The 18802-nt window shown below is 42.1% G+C and overlaps 1 protein-coding gene across 3 annotated transcripts; it reads left to right on the forward strand.

Moving 5' to 3' along the window:
• The first annotated feature begins 2613 nt into the window (after positions 1 to 2613).
• Positions 2614 to 11556, forward strand: CDCA4 (cell division cycle associated 4). Of its 3 annotated transcripts, XM_061376480.1 has the most exons (4): positions 2631 to 2765; positions 7178 to 7258; positions 9147 to 9416; positions 9562 to 11556. In XM_061376480.1, exons 2-4 carry the CDS (start codon positions 7220 to 7222, stop codon positions 10315 to 10317), a joined length of 1065 nt encoding a protein of 354 aa, XP_061232464.1. In that variant the 5' UTR covers positions 2631 to 2765; positions 7178 to 7219; the 3' UTR covers positions 10318 to 11556. The 3 variants fall into 3 exon arrangements, with proteins under 3 accessions (XP_061232463.1, XP_061232464.1, XP_061232465.1); XM_061376481.1 differs by lacking the exon at positions 9147 to 9416; XM_061376479.1 differs by lacking the exons at positions 7178 to 7258; positions 9147 to 9416 and having other exon boundaries at positions 2614 to 2765.
• Positions 11557 to 18802: the final 7246 nt, after the last annotated feature.

The raw sequence follows: 18802 nt of genomic DNA on the forward strand, positions 1-18802 counted from the left end.
TTTCAGACAACAAAGTCATCCCATTCACCCCTCTTTGACAATCACACTTTTATAAAGGCTGCCAGTCCTTTTGAATCCCCTTGGGATTGCCACTTGCTCTGGAGGGTTTGCTAGGTGCCACTAGTGACCCATCTTCCTATGAGAGATCTGCTGAGCTGATTTACATAATTTTCTTCACCATCACCTGTATTACTCATTTCATCAGCAAGCAGGTTGCTCTGCACTGTCTCACTAGGTACAGTGCCTCTCAGTTGTCTAGAAGCTTTGAATACACATTCGGAAACACTTTTTGATTTAAAAGTCTCCTGCCATTTCTGACCAGTAATTTCCCTTCTTGTGTGTGTGTGTGTATGCAGCTATTGTCTTCATTTCAGTTTCCCCTATAAAGTTGCTTGGCAGACGTTCCTTTTCATTTCTGCTCCATGCTTTGTCTCTAGAACTTCAACACAGGCATTTAATTCTGCTTTTGCTTGCAGATTATCTTAGCTCTAAGAGTTTCATGCACTGAGGTAGCTTTGTCAAAATATAAATATGTTTAGGAAATTATCAGGTTTTCACCTGTTCTAACTCTGGTGTTAAAATTGTTTACCAAAACCAGTAGGAGGATGAAAAATTTTAGTGCATAGCTAAAATTTGTTCATTGTCACACTGTGTTTACAATTAGATTAAATTATTTATAGCACTTTTAGTCTTACCAGAAATTGTTTGCTTTCTAGAGCTGCATTGTTTTGCATAGGTTTGCCCAGATTTTTCCATTTTGACTTTGCAAGTTTTGTTTCTCACATGTGAGATATGGGAGTTTTTTCCATCTGAGAATAATCAAATCTTATCATACCTCGACAAGACAGTTCTGCAGCTTTTCAAAGAAGACAGAGTGCTGAAAACCTTTCACAATTTTTCTTTCAGTGGTTTAATCAGAAACGTAGATGCTACAGGTTTTAAGCCACCAGAGATTCTTCTTGTTTCACTGGAGAATTTATTGGGAGAAAAAAAACCCAACAACCCACAACACAAAAATTACAAGACCCCCTCACTGTGTGTGTGTTTATATATATATATATATACATACACATATATATAAAAGGTAAAGAAAGGGTAATTATATACCTTACTCTATAGATGATGCTATCACTAGAAAGAGTAATACCAATGAATTCTTCTAGCTGAGCACCTCCAGGGAATACCCCCGACACTGCCTCGGAAGGGAAGTCCAGAAAGGTTAAAGGTCCTTGCAGGATTTGTTGTGGGATTATCTCTTTGTATTCTTTGCAACGAAACTAGAAGCCAATATCAAGCTGAATAGAGCATGGGAACATCTCTCTTTGTGGTATTGCTCTTTCAAAGTTTTGACTCATATTTTTACACCATGACGCCCACTGCAAGAAACTGTGAGGGGAATTTACCCAAGGGGAAAACACTGCACTTCATAACCTGTATTGTCCCAAAAAGCAGATCTGGCTTTGCTATGGAGGGCTTAATCTCCTGCTATCTTGTATCACGCTACTGCTCTGTTGCTCTACAGCCTTTCCTACTGAACCTCACCCCCAAGACCAGTTAATCACACACACAGAGACACAGGCTACCTACCCTCCCTTTTCCCCATTTTCTTTCTCTCCCCGCCCCACCGCGGGCTGCAGACCCCGCCGGCCTGAGGCTTCTGCAGCAGCTGCCGTGTTCCTGCGAATACCTCCCGGCCCCCCTCCTTTCCGGCTACTTCGGAGACAGCGGCACGTAGCTGCAAGACCGGGAATGTGACCAAGAAACGCTCGTTCAGACTAAGTACTTGCAGATGTGCAGCAGCCGCGAGCTGGAGGTCACAGCAGCGTCCAAAGCATTTGGGGGGTGGTGAGGGTGTTCTGGGTTTTTTTTTCGGTTTGGTTTTGGTTGGGTTTGTTGTTATATTTGCTTTGGGTTTTTTCGTTCAGCAGGGCGGTTGGAGGAGCAGCTTCCTGAAGGGTGCGACGCCTTAGCCTTTCCCTTTGCCCCAAGGAAGCGGCTTCCCCGTGCTCTGGCTCCTAGACCTGCGGCTGAGAGGCCAGGCCCAAACAGGAAATGCCACAGCCCTTGCTAATGCAGTCATGAGGCTTGGCACCCCCCGCGCGGCGGGAGCTCCGGGGGGAAGGCGGCCGCGGTTGGAGCTGGGGGCTCCCGGCCTGGAAGGAAGCGGCCCCGACAGCAGAAAGCAGCCGGGCCCAGCGGGGAAGACGGCACCCCCCGCACGCTGCAGCTCCCTCGGCGCCCCATGGGCTGCAGCAGGGCTAGGCCTGAACCTGTTCCCGCCGGAGCTCATGGCCTGGAGCCCAGACACGCCGCGGGGCCTTGAGCACCATTTGAAATCAGGGCGGCTCCGCCTCACCCCCCGCCTCCGCCTGCCGCCAGCCTCTCACGGCCGAGGGGAAGAGCTCGGGCGCCATAGCAACCCGCAGCCTCCCGTAGGCGGGGCCTGGGGGAGGGAAAGTCCGGGAGCCATGGCAACCGTGCAGCCAATCGCAGTGCCCAACGGCGGCTGCATGGTTTGGCTACAGCCAATAGCAACTGCCGTTTTCTTGCAGGCGTGGCTTCCAGGGAAGGCCGGCCCCTCAGCGGGTAGAAGGGGGAGGAAAGGAGTTCCTTTGTGGGCTTTGACAATGAAATGGCGGGCGGGGAGAGGCGGGGCTGATCTCCATGGTTGGCTCCGCCTCTCCCCCCCGAAGCGCGGAGCGGTCGGTGAGGCGGGAGCGGGGGGTTCTGCGCTGGTAGGCTGCGGCGACAGCAGTGGCGAGGCGGTGAGTAGAATAGACTGGGCTGGGTAGGGCGCGGTGCGGTGCCCTGGGCCCGCCCGCCTTTCCCGGGGCTGAGTAGGGGGGGGCCGGCGCGGGTGCGGAGTCGGTGCAGACGGAACTCGCGGAGGAGGGAGTCGATTCAAAATGGCGGCGGGCCGTTTGCCGGGAGCTCGGGACGATGAGTAACCGCCGCGTGGGGCGGTTCGCGGCCGGGGCTGGTGGGCCAAGGGAGCCTGTCTCTTCTCGGGCGCTGGGCACCCCTCTTCTCTATTCGGACTTTTCCTAAGCCGCTGCACCCGCACCGCCCGCGCCTCCACCTTCGTGCGCCCGTCCGGCGCCGCTGCCCGCCCACCGCTGGTGTGCTGTGACTGCGGACTTCCCCCGGCATCCCGGGCGACCGCATCGCGGCTTGATCCTTTCTCGGCCCCCGCTGTTTCCCCTCCCCAGCCTGTGTGCGCCCGAGCTCTCTCCCCGTCTCGGCCGCGCCCGCCGGGCACGCCTCTCTCCTCCGGCTCTGGCGGGCCGCCCTCCTGCCAGCCCCCCACACCCGCGCCCCTCAGCCGTCACGGCCTCGGGCGCCTGCATTTCCACGAGGTTTCTGTCCCGCGCACTGTCTGTTGTTGCTCCAGCTTCCTAGCCTGCCCTTCCTCTGAAATTAGTGCTCCTTCCCGAAGCCCTCGGGTCCTGCATAGTTCCCTGTTGTAGAGAGACACCCAACCCCCGTGCTTTATAGGAGCTATAGGTGCTTTTGTCCAGGTCCGAATAGGGATGTTTCTGGTCCTGTCAGCCCTCTGCTGTGTCTGATCCCAGCTTAGAACTGAGCATCACATATACATACCTAAAGAGGAATACCTGGCCTTCCATCTTCTTTTCACTATTACACATAGCTTTGACTTCTTCCTACAATTGTTATAAAGGCTCAGTTTTGGACTGAGGATTAGAGTGGTAAAGAGGAGATAGAACACGTTCTTGTATTCCCTTGCTAACTATCATCACAGTATTTATGGTTGTACAAAAAGAAACAGTACTCTGCTTAAGAGCTTCCAGCACTAGCCAAGGTAACTTGTCTGCTCTCTCATAAAGATGAACAGTATAAAATTTCTTGTTACCCCCACTCTTGGAATGTTACTTTTTCCATTAAGCACTCAAGTATATCTTTGGAAGCATATTACCACACGACTCTGAATTGAGTGCAAATCTGAAACGTTTAAGTTGATGCTTTAGTAAGAATTGGATCAGATTTCAAGCAGCTTCTTTGTAAAGCAGACTGGGAAATTGTCAATTCCAAAAGCAAAGCTTTTAATGAATCCCATAATACTATGCTCCCAAAACTCATTTTTCCTACCTTATTATGCTTCAGATAGCTGTTGTCTCCTTGACGGCTTTTTTTCTATAGATATTTAAAACAGTGGTTAAGTTTAACACACTTGATTTGGGCTCTTGACACTGATAATAGTGGAAGAAGGGAGATGATACAGCTCGTCTAGACAGAGTGGCCAAGTGCGTCTTGGACAGAGACAGATGCTGCTTGAAATGAGCAGCTGATTTTGAATACTGCGACTCTAAAGCAGCAGCAGTCTTACTGGCATGTACCAAGACGCTTTACACAATGGCTAATGCCTTTTTGGGTATGTTAATATATAAATCAATAGAGAAATGTACTTAAATTTTAATTAGGCTCTTGAGATGAGTGCTTGTTGGTGATAGTGCAGCAAAGTCCAGGGGAGGTCATTTATTTGCAAGGTTTTAGTTGCAACTTATGGCTATGAAGTTAATTTTTTTTTTAACTGTGAACGTAGGTTCTGAGGTATACTGGTATACCAGTTAATAGAATCTGAGGAGATAATTGCTGTGATGGGAATATTATTTATATTTATGCTAACAGAAGTCTACATGGTTTATTTATTGCTCTAGGGAAGAACCTCAAATCACATGCAGCAGGCCTTACATGTTATTAAATTCCATTGGAAAACAGTTTCCTTCTTTAGTGTGTTTAATAGATTACACACTGATCTGGACTGCCAACATCCGCCATGTCTTCAAGTTTGTGGATGTGATAATGGCTCTTTTACCCGTAACTCGTGTGTTCCATCAACAGTCCCCTCCTGTCTCAGTCTGCTATTCTGGGAGGTGAACAGCTAAGGCCTCTTCCTCTAAAATCATCAGGTATACAAAATAGCATCAGAAGATATTTTTAAGTTATTTTTCTCATGACTGCATCATCCTTATCAGTAGTTGTGGGAGGGAGGGGAGCTTGTTGGGTTGAGGTTTTTTAAACAAAGCTTATTCCCATGTCACCTACCCTAAAGTACAAAATGGGAATTCCGTTACCACGTAGAGGCTCTCAGAGAGATTGCATTTCAGGTATAGGATGTTCTGAAAGCATAACCAGAACTTTTATACCATCATCAAGGTGAAATACATTATTGATTTGATATCACAGTGTCTCACTAGAGAGTGGTGGTTCACATGCTTCATGACTGTCTTGAATATTGCTGTTTCTTTGCAAATGAGGATGAGACTATGGGTTGGTTAAAATACAGTTTCCATGACATAACAGCATTTCAGTCTGAATATTTTGAATAAAATAAAAATATTTTGGCTGGTTTGGGGTTTTTGTTTTATGAGGGTATTTTGTTTGTTTGTTTTGTGGCAGGTGTCATTGTTGAGGTATTTTAACAAGTGTGCAGTTTCTTGAAAAAAAAAAAAGTTTTCTGTGCGTACCTCGCCCTGCCCCCTGGTCCTCTGTCCAACATTTACTCCCCTCAAATCTGAGAGCACTCACCCTTCAAAAACAATTTACTACTAGCCACAATAGAAAACAAAAAGAAGTGTAAGGCCTTACCTACACCTGGGTTGGGGCAATCCCAGGCACAGCTACAGTTGGGCACAGAAAAGACTCAAAGCAGCCCTGCAGAGAAGGACTTGGTCGATGAGAAACTTAACATGAGTCAGCAGTATATGCTCGCAGCCCAGAAAGCCAACCGTATCCTGGGCTGCATCAAAAGGAGTGTAACCAGCAGGTCAAAGGAGGTGATCCTGCCCCTCTACTCTGCTCTTGTGAGACCTCACTTGGAGTATTGTGTGCAGTTCTGGTGTCCTCAACATAAAAAGGACATGGAACTGTTGGAACAAGTCCAGAGGAGGGCCACGAGGATGATCAGGGGACTGGAGCACCTCCTGTATGAAGATAGGCTGAGAAAGTTGGGGCTGTTCAGCCTGGAGAAGAGAAGGCTGCGTGGAGACCTCATAGCAGCCTTTCAGTATCTGAAGGGGGGCTATAGGGATGCTGGGGAGGGACTCTTCATTAGGGACTGTAGTGATAGGACACGGGTAATGGGTTCAAACTTGAACAGGCTAAGTTTAGATTGTATATAAGGAAGAAGTTCTTTACTGTAAGGGTAGTGAGGCACTGGAGTGGGTTGCCCAAGGAAGTTGTGAATGCTCCATCCCTGGCAGTGTTCAAGGCAGGCTGGACAGAGCCTTGGGTGACATGGTTTAGTGTGAGGTGTCCCTGCCCATGGCAGCAGGGTTGGAACTTGATGATCTTAAGGTCGTTTCCAACCCTAAGTGTTCTATGATTCCATGTGTATATGCATCCTCTTGTTTCTTTTCTAGGTAGGTATTTCAGTTGCAGACGCTGAACTGTCTTGTACTGTACAGACACATCTAGAAAAGTATCTCAGTTGTTGTCATATTTTATCGTATAAGCTTTTGTAGCCTGTTGAAACAGCTTTTTGTTTCAGTATTTAAAGGAATTGTTGCATGTGTTTGGTAGTTGTAGTTGGTATATCAAATCTTATTTCATCTTAAATGTATTTTAAAAACTCAGCCTTCATAGCTACAGTATTTTAATTACTGTCATTACTTTCATTATTGTCATCTTTCAAAGTAAATCTTAGTCATAAAGTGTCTGTGCTGGTAAAGGAAAATTCTCCCTGGTTTTATTATGTTTCGACTTTGTGTGTGCTTGCTCTTTTTCTGTAGATGCTACAGAGAGACATGTTTTTGTACAACAGAGGTGAATCCTGCATAGTTTTGTGACGAAAGTAATGAGGACTTGCTTTCAGTATGCTTTTGAGCATGTTTAAATTTTTCAGATGATCTCTAAAGATTTTGTTTGCTCTTTAAATAGCAAAGGTGTAGGGGCAAGGGAGAGGCTAGTCGGAAGGTCAGGGTAATAACCTGGGACTAGACAAGCAGTTTCCTTCTCCTATTGCAAATTTTTGGGATATTGTTGGGCGAACCACCTCTGTGCTCTAGCTGTAAATTTGGTTTAATATACTATTCAAGTTTGTAGGAGTGTTGTGAAAATAGAGCAGTTGAAGGGAAGTGTGTAAGATCTGGAAATGGGAAACTATTTTGTCTTGCATCTCCTGTACTTGCCTGACTTCTTTCTTCCCGGTACTTGGTAGGTGGTGCTCTAACTTTTACTGTATGGACTCTTGCTCAGTAGCATGGGAGAAGAGGAAGGACTACATCAAACGCAATTACTGGTATGTAATACTATGCTTCTTAAATGAAGCTGTAATATTTTGTGTGGTCTCAGGAACAGGGTGACAACTGTTTTTATGATGCAAGTTACTGATTGCAAGTGTTACAGCAAAAAAATCCAGTGAGTCCTGTGGCAGGAGTATCTTTAAGTATCCATAAACATTTTTTCCCCTGCTTGTACACACCCAAGTGTGTGTGATGTATTAGGTTTTCATCTTTTCTGCTGTGTTCTGTTCTTCTGTTGGTGTGTCTTAGAAGGCATTTAAATGCCGAATAGTAGATGTATCAGAACCAGCTTAACATTCAAAATGCTAATTATTCTTCACAAAAATATAAGTTATAATAAAAGAAGATTCAAACTCTGCACAAAGTGTTTAATTTTTGATTATATAATCATACACAGTCAATTAGTAGTGCCAAAAGATGTCTCTAGAGGTAAAGTTTTACATGGTGGGAGGTCTGTGTGTTTAGAAATTACTGTATGTAGGACTTTAGGAAAATTAAATGGGATGTCCTCCAGTAGGAGATTAGCTGGAAAAGGCATTATCAAGTAAAAATTTGGGTTGTATTTAATGGGAGTAATGCAAATATGTTAGATTACAGAATTAAAAATGAAAAGAAACTTCCAAAGCATTTAATATATTGGTAAATCAGGGATAGGTTTTGAAAAGTTTATGAAAAATGACCATAAGACCAAGTCTATATTGTAGTCTCTGCATATTACAGTGTCTACATATTATGATTTCTAAGGAGTTTTGTACCTTTAGTAGAAAGAATCTTCAAGAGTCAGGAAATCAAAAAAAGGTTTATCCATGGATATATACAGCAATGTAAGAAGCATTGTACAGAGTCAAACCAAATGTTTATATAGCTGCTGTGCTGTCACCAGGTTTTCAGAGTAGATAAGTATGTAATGTATTTTGAAAGGAACGATGTTGCACTTTGGATTTTTAGTGACTGAAAAAGCTGAAAGAGCTCTCTGAAAATATGTGGAACATACCATAGCAACCAGAAAAGCAAGGCAGAGATTAGGGCTTACCGAGGGAAATGGAAAACTATACCGAAAGACACTGCAATAGTATTTTGGGTTTATCAGCTTTTAGTTGAAAAACGTTGTTTTGTTTGGGTCACTGCATTTAAAAAAAAATAAAAAATAAAAAATCCCCAAATACTGGCCAAAGAGGAATTCTAAGCAGGGAACGCTTAGAAGGGACATAACAAAAGTGAAGAAATGTAAAAATCAACTCCTAGCTTCATTTTCCACCTAGGTTTTAGAAGACTAAAAGAAATGAGGTCTACTACATTAAAAAAAAAAAAAAGAAAAAAGAGAAAAGAGAGAGAGAGCTTACTCTTATTTCAAGAGATCATCTGCTGTATGTGCATGGGGCAGTGTTCTCAAAATGAGTGCAAATCAGAACAAGACCTGGAGGCTAGTGCTTCACAGTCATACCTTGGGCAATTCAGCAAGTGATTTTTAGATGAGGTGTAAATAACGAGAAGCCTGCATGCATCCCACTTTCTAGCTGGGGAACTTAAAACCAGGAATACAGGATTTTTGCTTTATTATAGTCGACTGTGAAAGTACAGAAGCCCATAGAGAGGGTGGCTGTGCCTATCCCTACGCACTTGCACAATTCATGTTGGAATTACACAGTTAATTTACTCACCTGAGTAAGGGAACCAGAAGGACTGCTTTAGGCACCTCAGTTGAATGTCTCAAGTTCTAAGGAACAAATCTAGATCTTACTCTCTCTGTAGAGAAAATAACCTTTTCAAGTATACTGCACATGCTGTTTTTTTCATGTTCCTCTGTTAGGCATGTTGATGTTCTGGAGAGGTCAAATCTTTTGAAGATGGTGTGCCAGGCTGTATTTTTATTTCCAAAATTAGAGGTTAAGCATGCCAGTAGAAACTCAGGAGGAGGAAGGAGAAGCTGCCTCTCCAGTAAGTGAAATACAGCCGTTGAGATGTTTGCTTCTGTGCGAAGCAGTGGCTCCTGACTTCCATCAAGTGTGGAGCTTAATGGGAGCCAGGAGCCTGGGAGCCCTTGCCACTCTCCGATGCCATGACTTGTGGACCTGCTCACCCCTGGTTCCCGAGTGCCGTCTTTGGGACCCAGTCTTGACCCCTGTTGTACCACACTGGCCATTCTGTAACCTGGTATGACAATTCTGACGTTTCTATCTTAAAAAAATTTGCTGTTTAAGATAAGATTGTTATGTTTTGGTTTTCAGTCCTTCCTTACCCCCTCTTGAGCTGTTGGCTTTGTACAATAATTTTTTATTTTTTATTTTTTTTTTAACAGGACACAATGTTTGTGCGAGGATTAAAGAGAAAATGTTTTGATGGTGAAGAAGACATTGAAGGAACTCTGGCTGGTATTAAGGCTATTCCTTCATATAATCTTCAACGGCAGTCACTTTTAGATATGTCCTTGGTTAAACTTCAGCTGTGTCACATGCTGGTTGAACCTAACCTTTGCCGTTCGGTACTTATAGCCAACACGGTACGGCAGATCCAAGAGGAAATGACCCAAGATGGGACTTGGCAGATGATAAACACACAGAGTACAGGGCAGGCATCCCTGGATCGTCTTGTTTCAACAGATATCCTTTGTCGTTCATCTAGGGAACAAGCTGAGGGAAAGCATGTTCCAGGCTATAGTACTTTCAATAAGGACTTTGGGGGTGATCAGGCACAAGATAATTCAGAAACTATGTCAACAGTCTCTTCAGTTCAAGCTCCGAGAAACCTGCAGAGCAATGTGTGGGAAATGGAGAACCCACAAGAAAATAAAGGAAACTTTCAAAAATCATTAGATCAAATATTTGAGACACTGGAAAATAAAAGTCCTAATTCTGTTGAAGATCTGTTTTCAGAAGTTGACAACTCTTACTATGATCTTGATACTATGTTAACAGGCATGATGAGCAACACAAAAATGGGACACTGTGATGGGCTGGAAACATTTTCTTCTCCAACAACTACGGCTTCTAACACTAATTGTAAATCTGATCTTAATGAGCTTGATCATATTGTGGAAATCCTTGTTGAATCCTGAAACTCCTTACCTAGGAGATAAAGGTCTGTTAATGGGAAAAAAAGACTGGAAAGCTGTTTCCACAGTTCTATCAAATCTGCACGTGTATTTTACAAATATCTATATATTATATAGATACATATATTAAAAAGCACTTCATATTGCAAAGTAGTGTTAACTCTTAAAGTTAACTTGCAACTTGTAGTGTAATAAGCCAATCTGTTGTCCATTGAACTGTAAGTACATACAGTAAATGTGGTTTTAAGTTTTTGGTCCGAGGCTCTTGAAATTGGGATCCTTCTACCTATTTGTTTTAGCCTTTGATGGAGGATATGCTCAGTGAGAGGGATTCTCTCATCTTTTTCTTACACTTCGTCCAGTAAAAATGGTAATAAATGGAGACAAGTTGGATAACTGGTTTCCTATTTTCTGCCAGTTTCCACTTTGTTATATCACAGAACTCCTGCCATATCTGCTGCTTCTGTTCTAAGTCGCTACATGGCTCTTAAAGAGCAGTATGCAATAGTTCCTGTTATCCTAGCTAGCTTATTCTGGTTTTTTTGCTACAATTTTTACTTCAAAAATAGTTTTAAAGTGTTTATTGGTGTTTAGATTTTTTCAGGTATTTTCCTAAAATATATTTTTACTACAGATGTTATGTCAGCTGCTAACTTAGTAACTTTTGATCATACCTGCAGTTGATGTATTTTTTGAAAGGTTTTCAAAAAGGGATGTTTTTTTTTACTGTGAGCTACCCAATGTAGTTCAGTAAAGTGTATATAACTGTAAATACATGATTTTATACTTTACATTAAAATGTAAGAGCTGTTTTCATTATTCTGTTTTATAGAGTAGTACTTTACTAATTTGAGAATTGTACAATTATGCTTTTCAAGCCCCATATACGTCAGTATCATTAGAAGAGCTTTGATCCAGCTAGATAGTTAATTCACTTCAGACCATACTTTTTGTTAACTATAAACCTAAATTACATAGGTTTTTATTTATGTATATTTATATGTAAATGTCATCAAGTGAGTTGTTTTATCACTGAGGTATACCATCAAATATTTGCTCATATGGGTTAGCTCTCTTGCACTACTTACTATAAAAAGTATTACTAATGGCCTTTAGATCTCAACTGATATGTCATGATGTCTCGTCATAATTAATATGCTTCACTCTTACCAAGGGTTTCCTCTTGCCTTATTTTAATAACAAAGATAATACAACATGGGCCGGTGTTCTTCTCTTCAAGTACGTACATTCATTGTAAAGTGTATATAATTAAGCTAAAGTTTATGGGACATTTTCAGGGGAAAGGGATAGGTGTACGGTTTTGTTCTAGAATGACAAATGTTTACCTTTGCAAATTGGTACTGGGGAAGAGCCCCAAAATAAAGTGGGGTAGACAAGAAGGGGGGGAAAGATTCTTTTTTTCTGGAATGCGTTAGCGTTCACTGTGCTAACACAGGGGAAGACAACTGCTAGTAATTTAGTTGTTTTCTGTAGTCTTGAACCAAGCAAGTTGCAGAACATGGAGGGTACCTTTCTGCATCTGACAGGCCTTTCCTTCTCACAAGTGATCTTACCTCCTACACATGATCCTCTTCCGATTCTCAAACCCCTAAAAAGGGGAGGGTGGGGACAAGGGGGCATTAAGGTCATTTGGAGCCCCCAGCATAAGAAGGATGTAGGCCTGTTGGAGCATCTCCAAAGGATGGTCATAAAAATGTGATATATATATATACAGTATACTGGGCTGCATCAAAGTGTGACTCACCAGTCCGAGGAGGTGATCCTGCCCCTCTACTCTGCTCTTGTGAGACCCCCACTTGGAGTACTGTGTACAGGTCTACACAGTACTCGACCTAAGAGGGACATGGAGCTGTTGGAGCAAGTCCAGAGGAGGGCCACAAGCATGATCGGGGACTGGAGCACCTCCCATATGAAGACAGGCTGAGAAAGTTGGGGCTGATCAGCCTGGAGAAGATAAGGCCACGTGGAGACCTCATAGCAGCCTTCAAGTATCTGAAGGGGGGCTTTAGAGATGCTGGGGAGGGACTCATCATTAGGGACTGTAGTGACAGGACAAGGGGTAACGGATTCAAACTTAAACGGGAAGATTAGCTTGGATATAAGGAAAAATATTGTGAGGGTGATGACGTACTGGGATGTGTTGCTCAAAGAAGTAAATGCTCCATCCCTGGCAGTGTTCAAGGCCAAGGCTGAACAGGGCTTTGAGCAGCCTGGTGGGTTGGAACTAATGATCTAAAGGTCCCTTCCAACTCAGACCATTCTATGATTCTGACATTTCACTGTCGCCTCCACAAAAGGAGACTGCTGAACTTAAAAGAGTTTCAACAAGAACTTTAGAAGCATCTGGTTTGGGAAAAAACGGTATCTGCTAAATGTTTCAAACTTGCTAGTTGAATGCATATTGACTCAGTCGAATGACACCACGCAATTGGTGTGTCTTCAGTGAATTTGAACATGTTTCTTGCAATACATCAGATTATCCATAGTTGCTGTAGTAGTTGAATGTTGCTTCCTCAATTAAAGCTTGATTAATAACTTCATATTAACAGATGAAATACCATATAGACACTTGCCAGTTCAGTCCATATGATGTGGCTGGGACCAAAGAAACAAGACTGTATTACATGTTTTAATTAATAGAGATACCACATAACTGAAAGGTGCTGCAATCGTGCATCCTGTTTCAGTAGGACACAAATATTAATATGAACTGTCATATCTCACAGGGAAATAACAGTCTTTTATTTGGCAGTGTTTGTGGCAGCAACAGATATTCCTTCAAAATATTTTTTCTTGATGCTTCTCTGTGTGTGAATAGGTCCTTTGAATTGGGCAGCAGATGCTTTAAGGTAAAGCAGAAAGCCAGGCAATTTCAAGATTTATAAAGGGAACGTAAGTGTTGAGTTGAATAACTGAATATCTCGTCCCTCTGGGAAAGTTCCCCAAATCTGCTCTGAAATGTGGTTGAAAACGCACAGGTCTGAACAGCTGTGGGTGTTGCTCTCTGCCCCTCCTCACCCTCCATTCATTCAATGAGCAATTGCATGTTAAGGTATTTAAAAAGATGCTCTCCCCTGCTCTCTTAGCATGCATTAATCTCATGTTACAGGTAGGAATTTGTTTAATTTACTTATAACTTTTAAATTATGTGGGAAATGCATGTGGGGGTGTGTGTATAAGTACATATCTTGTATCTTGCATCTTGCTGTATGAAGCATCTAGCCAGATGCATTTCTTTGCTGAGGAAGCTGTGCCTAGTTAGGGCAATTTGTAGAGACTACTTGGCTTAACGGGAAAAGGATTAAGTAAGTATGCATTTATGTAGTTAAGCATTTAAACAGAAATATATATCCTGTTTTATTATGTTCTTAAAACTTATGCCAAACCTTATGTGCTTTCACATGCCTGGTATCTTGGCTCAGGCCTTCAGCAGGTATAATAATTTGTATTGCTGAAACTTGCACTGTCACTGTTCAGAACTGATGTGTGCCTGGAACTGATCTGACTTTGCAAGGACTGGTCAGGGTAAAATCGGCTAGTCTCCCTGCAGCTTTCTTGGCATGCTTCAGTCTAATTCAGCTGCTCATGCTGGGTAACTGCAATTCTGTGTTGGTTTGGGGTTTTGTGTGTGCTTTGTGTGGGTTGTTTTTGTTGGGTTGTTTTTTTTTTTCGGGGAGGGGGAAGAGGGAGTAGGATGTTTATTTAAAAAAACCCACCAACCTTTATTTTTCTGCCTTGCATTGTCATTTTTTTGCTAGTCCAAAGAGGTTTTAGTTACACATGCATCACTTAAAGGTTAATATAGTACACCTCCCATCTATGTATTCTTCTAAGATGCTGAGAGCCATCAGAAATAATAGGATGTCTCTGAGATGGTGAATTTTAAATTACTTGTTTTGTGAACTGTTACTACAAATGGTGAGAGAAGATACTTGCTGGTGGTGATATAATTAATTTCTACATATAAATGGGCAATAATCTAACCTCTGCTAAATTAGGAAAGGCTTCTGTCAGATTTTCCTACCACTTCTAGTATCCTTTTTTCTTTTATGTGCTCCTAGAGAAAAGAATCATGAAACTTGCGGTGTACTTGGCACTGTGTCTGAAACAAGGCTGTTGGTCTGAATGACGTAACTCAGCTGCAGACTTGCACAAAAGAAAGTACTTTCAAGCAAATAGCTAACATCAACTCTGCTTCCTTTTCAGGTAACCTTGAATATTTGTCCCTTCTGCCTCTGTGCCTGTAGGTTTATTTCTCCTTCTCCTTTTCCAGAATATGCAGAAGATATCAAGCTTCTAAAGCTTGGGCTTTCTGCAAATGCAAAAACCGTGAGAACCAGGCTGCATTAACGCTTGTGCACATGAAGGCTTGTCTGCTTATTGCTTCCCTGTTTCTTTGGTGTTTACTGGTTGGCTTTTTTTAATCCCCACTCTCTTCCATAGCTCTGTGAGTTGATCTAGCAGATGTTGCCTGTGTCTGTGAATGTAGCCTTATTTGCTTAAAGGACAGATTTGGTAAACAAGAAGAGGGAGTTTTTTCTCTGATGAAAAGCTCCATTCCAGACTGCCTCAGAGGTACAGCAGTGAGGGGGTTCAGCCTTGAGCATGTTAGGGATTCATGTGTGAGCCTTTACCCAAGCCAGGAATTACCTGTTCTCGAAGCTGTACTTAGACTGTTTCTGAAGTCTCAGGTATGTCTGGACTTCTTTAGTAAGCATTTTCAAAAACACTATTCCAAATTGACTGATAGTATAGTTTTATATTGTAATTATCCAACTACTGTAGTTGTCTTTTGCGTCAGATTATTGATTTGAGTGTATGACTGCTTTACAGTTATGCAACTTATTACATGTTCCCATCTAACTAACTAAACTTGTGTAAAAAGCTAGGATGAAAAAAAGAATCTATTTATTTACTGACATATAGGACAAGACAAATAAAAATGCTTTCAAAAGTGACTTCTGTTCAAAGTCAAAGTATGATTATGTCTCAGGCCTACAGTGTATAGTCCCTAATGCAAAAATCATGACTGATCATGACAAAGTTTGATTGCTCATCAACTCAAATGAGTGTGATTTCACACTATGTGACTAATACTAAAAGTACAAAAACACCGAGTTCCAAAGAAATGAAATACACATTTTAGGAACATATGTATTTTTGTTAATTTGGCTTATTCAGCTATAAGCTTTCACAAGGACTGTCTAAACTCCTTTGGTTTCTCTTGCAAAGTTGACAGTTAAGATAAATTTTCTTGTTTTTTCAAGGAACTTAACACAAAGAGATGAAATCTCGCTGAATTATTTAAATTGTCAGAAAAGAGATTTACTTCAGATGCAGTGATTTGAGGGTATTTTTAAGCCAGTGAAAAGTACTAAAAAATTCATTATCTGACATGGTTTTCATAATTTTGTATGGTAGATTTAAAAAAAAAACAAAACAATTACTCCTTTGCTTAACCAAGATTCCCCCAAAATTAGTGGTTTATGACCTGAAGAGTTACTGTGTTGATGCACAACCAGTGTTGTTGGCAGGAAAATCTAAAGGTAGAGGCAACTTTGCATTGCAGGGAGAACATTCAGTAATTTCAGTGGTTATCTTTTTAGGGAAGAACAATTAAAGATCCAGGTAATTACATGACTTCTTGCAAAAATAGAAATAAAAAGAAATGGTATCCACATGCATGCTGTGTTTCGAAGTCCCGTAAGAGTATGTGGGAAGTGGCAAGTACATACTGCAACAGTAAAATCCTACAACAAAGCAGCAGTATATTGTATTTTTCTTGTGCCAACTACAGATAAGTTTTGGAGATCAAGACAGTGTAATGTAACTCTAAGCTTAGGTTGTGAAAGTTTCCAAAGCAGGACTACTGAAGGGAAAAGCAGGTATGTTGAAAAAAAAAAAAAACAAAACAAAACCCCACTAAAACAAAACCCCAAAAGAGTTTTAATACTCAGAGGAGAAAAACAGTACTAACAACAAAGTTGCTTTTCAGTGTCAGAGATCATCACCGAGAGATGTGCTGCATATAAAAAGTACTGGATGTTGGGATTTTTTTTGTTGACCTGTGAGCTCACTGAAGTTTAAGATAAAATGGCTGAATGGTTATTTGTTTTAATTGAAGCCTAGTAACATCTGGTTTGCTTGAAGGGTATAGGGAGAAAGTTCTTTTTCTTGTAAATTGTGATTCTTTTGACAAAATAGAATAATGGCTTGTTTAGTCTCCTGACAAATATCCAGTAACATGGGCTTGGTTTTTTTCAAATTACCATCTTGAGTTATAGCTTTTTTTAAACTTGAGTAAATGTAGGATTAGTTAGTAGTTCACAAAAGCTTCACCACCAGAAAGAGGTGGAAAAGCTAACTGGCTTTAGTGCAGCAGGTGCTACCCTTTCTGACTCTGCTGTTAAGAGTATGACACACATGATCGTTCTGTAATCCAGCTTCAGAGTAGCTAATTTCAACCAAATTTGGCAGATCTCACAGCAACTACATTTTTAGATTTATTTTTTTTGTTTAAGTGCGGAGACAGAAGAAAACTGCATTCTGTACTGATATCCAGTAATCCAGATAAGAGAGAGACATCTCTTTAAGTTTCCAGGCATGAGACCAGCTTCAATTAGAGCTCGTACCTTAGACACAGAGGCAATTAATCACAGGCATAAATCCATAGGAAAGCAGTCTTCATTAGTTCCTGGAACTGTGTTTTTGAATAGATGCCTGCTATGAAGGTAAGTGGGAGACCTCCAGTAACCCTTTCGATGAGTTATATAGAGACCCTGATTGGTTTGGGGGTTCATTTTTTTCTGGTTCATGTGAAATTTGCTGCAAAAGCAAAAAATGCTGCTCATGAGAATGGTATGCTGGCCTGCTGTGGCAAGTATTGTCATACTGAAAGACCATGTTTAAATTATAAAAATCATATTGTCAAGTCTGCTGTTTGCCTCCAGGTTAGTTTCAGACAAAATGAGAAAGCATGAAAGACTCCTGGAACATGACTGCATTTGAGAAAGTAAGGGCCTTTTAAAGCAAGTTTTTTGTCAGGGAAGATCTTATATGCGAGCTCAAACCTCTGAATTAAGCCTGTGAGACAAAATGTGGCTCCTCTAGCTTAAGATGCAAGTTGCATGGGACTTAAACATTGCTAAACAGAACTAGATTCCAGTTCTCTTCACAGAGGGTGATCAGGCATTGGAACAGCTTTCCAAAGGAAGTGGTAGAATCTGGAAGTCTTCAGAAACCATGTAGAATCATAGAATCACAGAATAGTTAGGGTTGGAAACGACCTTAAGATCATCAAGTTCCAACCCCCCTGCCATGGGCAGGGACACCTCACACTAAACCATATCACCCAAGGCCTCGTCCAACCTGGCCTTGAACACTGCCAGGGATGGAGCATTCACAACCTCCCTGGGCAACCTATTCCAGTGCCTCACCACCCTAACAGGAAAGAATTTCCTCCTTATATCCAATCTAAACTTCCCCTGTTTAAGTTTTAACCCATTACCCCTTGTCCTATCACTACAGTCCCTAATGAAGAGTCCATCCCCAGCACTCCTATACGCCCCCTTCAGATACTGGAAGGCTGCTATGAGATCTCCACGCAGCCTTCTCTTCTCCAGGCTGAACAGCCCCAACTTTCTCAGCCTATCTTCATACGGGAGGTGCTCCAGTTCCCTGATCATCCTCGTGGCCCTCCTCCGGACATGTTCCAACAGTTTCATGTCGTTCTTATGTTGACACCAGAACTGCACACAATACTCCAAGTGAGGTCTCACAAGAGCAGAGTAGAGGGGCAGGATCACCTCCTTTGACCTGCTGGTCATGCTCCTTTTGATGCTGCCCAGGATACAGTTGGCTTTCTGGGCTGCGAGCATATACTGCTGACTCATGTTCATTTTCTCAACGACCAACACCCCCAAGTCCTCCTCCACAAGGCTGCTCAGAATCTCTTCTCTGCCCAACCTGTAGCTGTGCCTGAGATTGCTCCAACCCAGGTGTAGGACCTTGCACTTAGCGTGGTTTAACTTCATAAGGTTGGCATCAGCCCACCTCACATGCATGTCAAGGTCCCTCTGGGTGGCATTCCTTCCCTCCAGCATGTAGATGAGGACCTCAGCAATATGGTTTAGTGGTGGTCTTGGCAGTGCTGGGGTAATAGTTGGACTTGATCATCTTTAAGTTCTTTTCCAACTTAGTCAATTATGTAATTGTATTCTATGATTCTATGAATCCCACCATTGACACGAGCAAAAAAAGTGACAAAAACCATTCCAAATAACCTTCTATTAACTTCTCAAAATGTTAGGCCATAAATCAAAAGTTCTGATGCATGTATTTTTTCCATACATCTTATCAGAGCATCTATGAAATAGAACCAACATTTCTAGAAGTGCCTGCTGTAGAAGGCAAAAGCCCGATTTCTACTACACAAACAAAATATTGGTTACAGAACAGCTGACCACAT

Source organism: Neopsephotus bourkii, unplaced genomic scaffold (genome assembly GCF_033783945.1).
Source record: "Neopsephotus bourkii isolate Nb327-2 ecotype Australia unplaced genomic scaffold, CSIRO-AGI_Nbou_v1 NB_1707, whole genome shotgun sequence".
In the NCBI taxonomy this organism is placed as follows: Eukaryota; Metazoa; Chordata; class Aves; order Psittaciformes; family Psittacidae; genus Neopsephotus; species Neopsephotus bourkii.